The sequence below is a fragment of the Orbicella franksi genome, chromosome 13 (genome assembly GCF_964199315.1).
Source record: "Orbicella franksi chromosome 13, jaOrbFran1.1, whole genome shotgun sequence".
NCBI lineage: Eukaryota > Metazoa > Cnidaria > Anthozoa > Scleractinia > Merulinidae > Orbicella > Orbicella franksi.
Genome location: NC_138157.1, coordinates 18,717,422 through 18,725,091, shown reverse-complemented (window position 1 = coordinate 18,725,091; position 7,670 = coordinate 18,717,422). Strand labels below are relative to the sequence as shown.

The window sequence follows — 7,670 nt, the reverse complement described above, 5'->3', positions numbered from 1 at the left end:
CCTTTCCGCGGGACGATCTCGCGCGTGCTTCCATCGGGAACGAAAGGGACATCAGGGAATATGTTGGCTAAGAAATTCGGCTTTGTTCCCTTCACACTTGGGTCGATTTTGATCCAGGTGTGTTGGGGGGTGAAAATCAACAGCTCTAGGTTCAAGCAGTTTTCTCATATTAAGACGAAAACCCCCCAAGCAGCGCAAGAACAGACCGTGAAAGATCTCATCACACGACTCATTCCGAAACACGCCTCCAAGTTCCTCATAAGAGTGAACTCAAGCCTCGGACCCCATTCAGATCTAGACACTTTTGAATACGTTACAGACACTACAGAAGGAAAGCTTGTTATAACTGGCACAACTGGGGTGGCTGCAGCACTGGGGTTTCAGCACTTTCTCAAGTACAGTTGTCACGCTCATGTTTCATGGAGTGGAGATCAGCTCAAGATTCCAGAACCATTCCCTGTTGTGCAAAAAACAGTCATGGTAACCAGTCCAAACAGGTATTTCTAAATTGCTCCACAATCTCTTCTTTATGGGCGGGGGAGGGGGAGGAGGGAACTGTACAGGGGAAAAAACCTGGAAGAAAATGGGAAAAATTGTGCAACTTTGTAACACTTGACAAGAGAAAAGGCACCAAAGTGGATTGAATCATTAGAAGGTAGAGGTGGAAATTGGGAGTGAAATGTACAGGAAACATGATGTTCCTTGGAACACACTTCTCTCCACCCCTGCATGTCTTGTGAGATCAGAGCTCCTATTATGCCCTACATGCAGACGTGCAGTTGTCTTCCCGGAAACTGGACTCCACTGTTAGCGGCATATAGTGGTGCAGTGGCCTCATGGTTAGTGCGCTTGCCTCTGGATTGAGTGGTCTGGGCTTAAGCACTGGCTGGGGACATTGTGATCCATTGTGGTTTGTTCTTTACGCTCACAGTGCCTCTCTCCATCCAGGTGTATTAATGGGTACTGGCAAATTTAATGCTGGGGGTAACCTTGTGATGGTCTAGCATCCCATCCAGTCAGAAGTAGAAATACTCCTAGTTACTTCATGACACAGAAACTGGAGATAAGCACCAGGCCACTAAGCTTGTATGTAGAGTTAACCTTTTTTCACCTTAGCAGCTCATTATGGCTAAACTTTATCAGTATTTCTGCCAGCTATTATCCCCATAACATGGCATCAATAACAGCCACACACGGAAACTACATTAATTTTGGAAACTCCAGGAAGGGTATCATGCAATCTAAATAATTGTGTGGCCTACAAATGCTGACTGTAAAGCTCATGACATCTCTGACTTAAAGTATTAATCCAGAATTAATGGAAAAACTTATGCCCAGAGCTAACCTCTTATATACAGTCCACATTGAAATGGAATTCAATATGAACATTTTTACTCAGAAATATTGTGCAATACATATTCATTGTACCTTAATGTAATAGGTAGAAGCAAACTGCTTGCTCATTATTGTTTGAACTCAATGTGAGTGATGTTTTTTTTTAAAAGTAGCAGGTTTATCAGTATTTTCTAAGAGAAACAAGTTGACAGAATTTTCTACCAAGTATGTGTGCAGTTTCCTTGTGGATGAAAATTCTAAAAGCAAAGAAGAACCAACTTGTTTTGTTAGGTTCCACCTCATTCCCAACCCAGTCACCCTCCTTGTAGATCCACAGAGCTTCTATGCAATTTTGACCACTAAGTATTCATGAAAAGTAAACACATCAAGTTATATTAATAACCGTCATTATTTTGATTGTGCATATTCCCTCAGATTTCGCTATTACCAGAATGTGTGTACAGTAAGTTACTCTTTTGTATGGTGGAACTGGACTCGCTGGGAGCGTGAAATTGACTGGATGGCCATGAATGGCATTAATTTGCCGCTAGCTTTCAATGGACAAGAGGCGATCTGGCAAAAAGTTTACCTGAGAATCGGTCTCACTCAGCAAGAGATTGATCAACATTTTGGGGGACCAGCCTTTCTTGCTTGGTATGTAGATCTTGTTATCAACAGTCAAATTCTCCTAACCTTTTCCAGCTTTTTTCTTACTTGCCTAGTTAGGAGAATCTGATGATCTATGAACTCAGTTGTAACATTTTTTTTTTACTTGGTTTTCAATAGGGCAAGAATGGGAAACCTGCGTGGTTGGGGAGGCCCTCTTCCATCATCATGGCACACAAATCAGTTGCAATTACAGCATAAGATCTTGGACCAGATGCGAGCTTTTGGTATGACCCCTGTGCTTCCAGGTTTTGCTGGACATGTGCCAGAAGGTTTGACCAGAGTCTTCCCAAAGGCCAATGTTTCAAGACTTGGTGACTGGGGCCACTTCAATAGCACATACTGTTGCACGTATCTTTTGGATCCCACTGACCCTCTTTTTAAGGTAAATAAATGAACAAATAAATTTTGCATAAATATCTCAACTGAAGGGCTGAATGGAAGAAGACCCTATGTGACATCTGATACACTGCAAGATTCTTGTGATAAATTGGTTTTTGCTTCCTTCCACAAAAAGAGGAGAATTTGACATGAGATCAGGAGTCACTCAGGACAGAGGAAACAAACAAGCTGCTAAGGAAAAGCAATACATTTCCATTCTTTATTTGAGCTCTGGCAAACACACAATAGTTATAAAACAGCGGAGTTAGAGAAGGGAGAAACTGATTACTCGCATGGCGTACTACGCTTAAATAGTGTTTACCAAATATGGAAAGGCATGTGCCGTCAAGGACAGCAGAGATGAGTGTGGGCTCATCTAAGCTTAAAGTTGCTTGCCAACATTAGCCTTTATTTTATGCTAAAATAACAGTAAAAAAGGAGAACTGATGTTACCTGAGATATAGCTGCTTTTCCCAGCCAAAACTCTGAACCTAGCATCTGAACTCGAGAATGGAGCTTATCACACTAGCAATGCTAGAATGCATGCGTCTTACACATTATGTTCTACCATGAGGAAAAGCACTCAATGTTCGTGGGTAGTCCCGTATGAAATGTATCTTTTACCTAATATATAGTCAACTTTGACGCTAACTAATCTGTGCATGCATTTGGAGCAAATTACTTTTGTTCTTAGCCACACCACAAGGATAGAATGGGATTTGCAAAACCATGATATATTTTTGTCATGTTATCAAAGAAAGCAAAGTAAGTATGACACGTTTTGCGTAATGCAAACAGGTACCTATAGCTACCCCACCCAGTCCCCCTTCCTGCAAGGCTAATTGATTAATTGAAATTAATTAATTAAGCAAACATTAAAGTTTGCACCTTATGCTGTTATTGCAGTAGTGCATTATTGTGTTAGTGCCTTAGCGAACAACAGCTCTTTAAACCATCCCAATAGTGCACTCTGTGCTAAAAACTGTCTTCAGTTGGTACCTGTACTTTCTTTTACTAATAGTATGAACTTATTATGAATGCCCATTACAGCAAATTGGTAGAACATTTATCAAAGCAATGACCTCAGAGTTTGGAACAGATCACATTTACAATGCTGATACTTTCAATGAGATGACCCCAGGTTCAAGTGAGCCCTCCTATCTTTCCAGTGCCAGTAAAGCAGTGTATGACGGAATGCTTGCAGGTGATCCAAAGGCTATCTGGCTTATGCAGGGGTGGCTTTTTCAGGATACTGGATTTTGGAAGCCACCACAAATCAAGGCATTGTTACAAGGTAATAGTCTATTGACAGTTCCTTCTTTATCATCAGGTTATAGCTAATTATGAGGCACAATTAAAGCACCAATTAAAGCATGGCAAGTTTCCCAGTAAGCTGTCTTTGGGGCAAGTGTAGATGTTTCTAAAAAGGTTACACATCCTCTGGGTGGGGACCAGCTCCCATATGAAAAGGTCTTGGATGCTTGTTCGGATTGAAATGCCCCTATTTTAAGTTGCTAATTAGAGTATCTTTTACAGTGCCCTTGAAGAAATTAAAAAAATGCTGTCATCTCTGTTTGAAGTCATATCTTTTAGGGGTCAAATAAAGTGCAAGTCCAACCCAGATAATTTGGTCTGTTTTAGGGGTTGAATTCAAATTTTCTTACAAGCATACTTGATTTTTTCACATGGGAGTCCCCTCCCCTCCCCCCAGCATGTTTCAAAGTTACTTTTTTATGTTATAATTAAGGCCCTTGAGAGACTGCTATAAACATTGCATGCCTAAGTTTTTGATGTTTTGAATCTCGTGATTTATTTTAATCATCAACATCATGGTGGTTCCTCTCTCTTGCTCGGAGAGGGCAGAAAGATGAGAGACACTGGGAATGAGGTTGTCCTCAAGCTATATTTTTAAATATTGTTTTTTTCTTTCTTTAAAGGGGTACCTAAAGGTCAAATGATTGTCTTGGATTTGTATGCAGAAGTAAGCCCTGTTTGGCAAAGAACAGAGTCCTTTTATGGGCAGCCATTTATTTGGTGTATGCTTCATAACTTTGGAGGAAATATTGGTTTTTATGGAAACTTTATGAGTGTTGTTTCAGGTATGTGTGATTATATAAATGTCACACCTAATTGTGGTTCATTAAGGTGGTTCAAAACAGTTTCAACAGTTACAAAATTTAAAAAAAGTCAGAGAGGGTTCAGAGCCACCTTAAATTTTGGAAAATCTAATGTGGCTGTGAACCTTATCCACAGCCTCTGTTGAGAAAACCATCTAAGTTAACTAGTTGCCTGTTATAAAAAAAAAAACTAATGTGGTATTCAATAGCAGATTAGTAATTGGATAGTTTCATTTTTAACCTGGATGAAGTAAAAAAAAAACCTAATGATAATGCACCTCACTCTCCATGCCATTTTTAGGGCCCATTGATGCTCATGGCCATGAAGGCTCTACCATGATTGGTACAGGACTAACACCAGAAGGAATTGAACAAAATGATGTCATCTATGAGCTAATGAATGAGATGGGGTGGAGGTCAGAGCAGGTTGACATCATGTCCTGGGTTAAAGATTACTCCTACAGGAGGTATGGTGGCATGAACAACTATTCTCTTAATGCTTGGATGCTGCTTAGCAGAAGTGTCTACAACTGTACTGATGGGCATGCTGATCACGTTCATTCAGTCATTGTGAACCGCCCATCACTTCATTTAAAGTTCAATCAGTGGTACACACCTGAGGACGTGTGGGAAGCATGGGATGCAATGGTTTTGTCGGCAGACAGCTTCAGTCCAGTAGAACCTTTCAGGTGATTATCACATAGGGCTAGCAACTTCAGTGTTCACAATAGAAGACAGATTTAGATGGTGCCTTTCTTATAGCTCTAACTCAGACCTTTTTTTTGTCTTTCTCCAACTCCACCACTTTGCATTTTGTCTCACTCATTTCCCAGGCACCAGGTAAATATTTTGCTAAGCTTGCAGCCTTGATGAACTAAAAACAAAATGTAGGATCTGTGGACAGACTATCTAACTTCATGTGCATTTGGTTCATTTGCCAAATGGGTCATTTAAATTTTCTGGTATTTAAAACAGGAAGATCACTGGAGATTCCAAACAGGAGGGGGATTTCCCAAGCTCAATTTAGAAACTGAAAGTATGAAGCTAAACTGGAATTTCCAGATGGGTGGGGGACACGAAACCACTATACCTTCCTTGGGTGGAGGGGGGGGGGGGGGGGGGGAGGGAAGGATATTTTCCAGAACAACACAGTGAAGTAGTCAGCACTCCCTGTCAATAGCTTAATTGCTCCGTCTTACACTGCAAGCTTTCATGAGCCCCTCTCTGAAAGGAAATACCTCTATGCAGGATATTATTCAATTGGTTGTACGGATGGTTCATGGTCTGAAATGTTTCTTTCTCAAAGGTATGACTTGGTGGATGTAACTCGACAGTCCCTGCAACTCATTGCAGTGAACATCTATTATGAAGTGCTCTCTGGCTACCATAACAAGTCAAAAACTGAAGTTCAAGCAGCAGCTACAAAGTTGTTTCAATTATTTACCGACATGGATGCCATTCTCTCGTCAAACCAGTATTTCTTGTTAGGACATTGGCTCAACAGTGCCAAGGCACTTGCAACAAATGTGCAGGAGAGCAAGTTGTACGAGTACAATGCTCGTAACCAAATTACTTTGTGGGGTCCTCGTGGAAATATTGATGACTATGCTAACAAGATGTGGGGCGGTCTTGTGAATAGTTACTACAAACCACGCTGGCAACTCTTTGTGTCTTTTCTTCTGGACGCAATTGCACATGGAACTCCATTTGACAGTAACAAGTTTAATGCTGCCGTCTTAGGACAGGAAACACAGTGGATGCAAGACACCAGTTCATTTCCAGACAGTCCTGTTGGTGACACTTTGACTATTGCAAAAAAGCTGCATGCAAAGTATCGGCCAAAGAAACATTCTTTTTTTAAAAAAAATTAAAATAGGTTATGGTATATTTTAGCTTGCAAATGTTTGACCAGGACACAGATTGGTAAATATTAATGTACTGGAACTTAAACTGATTTAAAATATTTACAGTGAAGTAGGTACCACTTATTATAAATAGTGAAAATAAAAAAAGGGGCAAAAACTGCACAAACATTTTTAAACTCCTAATGATATTGTGACCTAGTTTCTTAAGTGGTGATACTATAAAACAGAGATTTATAAGATTTCATGGTAAGTTACAGTAGTATGTTGTAACCATATTCAAACTATTCTTAATTATGTTACTTGCTTTGTACAAAATATCATTTGGGTTAGGGTTAGGTTAGGGTTAGGGTTGATTTCTGTTCTGAAAACATTTAAGGTTGAACAACATACAGGAGCTCATCTGAAGATAAGATTATGATTTGTACAAAATGAGGCCAAAAATCTTGTTGTCTCCTGTAAAACCCAGAGATTAATTACCTAAAGAGAGAAATATTTTTATAGCTATCAGTAAACTTTGAAAATATGATTATTTTACACAGCACTGGCTTTGTCTTTACAGTGAACGCTCTCTAAGCTGGACATTCTTGGGACATGTTTTAGCTCTCCGCCTTAGAGAAGTATCCATCTTAAAGAGAATTTAAAGACATATTGGTAAAATCTAGGCAGGACTAGCCAGTCACCAATGTCCATCTTGGGAAGTGTCCCACCCCTTAGAGCGGTGTCCAGTGCGAAAGAATTGACTTAAGATAAGCATAGCAGAACCTCAATTCTTTCCCTGCTCAAGGCACTCAACAGTTCTGTACTGACAATGTGGCACTACTTACACCTGTGTATTGTTCCATACACAAGACATTAGAGATCTTTGAAGAGTTACTCACCCCCTCCACTCCTCCTTGGAAAAGAAACCCCCCCTACTTTTGATAGTTCTGTATTATTTTGCTTTTGTCAGTAGGATTATAAGTATTTTGGAGACTTGCCCTTCATCTATTGATTTGGAGTTTTAACATGCATTATTATACATTGTAGTCGCCATCTGTCTTCTCATTGGCTAAAAGCCTACAGTTAATTCTGGGAAACAGCGCAACCTACAGATTATTCACTAATCTGCTAGCAGATTAGTGAATAATTCATAGGTTGCGTGTGCAATGCATGATTTCCAAGAGCAAAGTTCATGGAAAGCGAAGTAAGAACATGGCTTGTCGAAAATAAACTGTATTTGGTGCGATAATGCGTTTGTTGTTAGTTTCTTTAAAACAATGTATAATAAAACAATGTTATTATTAGATTTGGTTTTTGTGAAAAATTA

General features: G+C 39.8%; 1 protein-coding gene across 1 annotated transcript; it reads left to right on the top strand.

The window, feature by feature from the left end:
• Positions 1–12: 12 nt before the first annotated feature.
• Positions 13–7,397, top strand: LOC145465535 (alpha-N-acetylglucosaminidase-like). The gene is made up of 7 exons (XM_081449315.1): positions 13–497; positions 1,771–1,989; positions 2,122–2,386; positions 3,433–3,676; positions 4,320–4,481; positions 4,801–5,188; positions 5,806–7,397. Exons 1-7 carry the CDS (start codon positions 61–63, stop codon positions 6,368–6,370), a joined length of 2,280 nt encoding a protein of 759 aa, XP_081305441.1. The 5' UTR covers positions 13–60; the 3' UTR covers positions 6,371–7,397.
• The last annotated feature ends 273 nt before the right edge of the window (positions 7,398–7,670 follow it).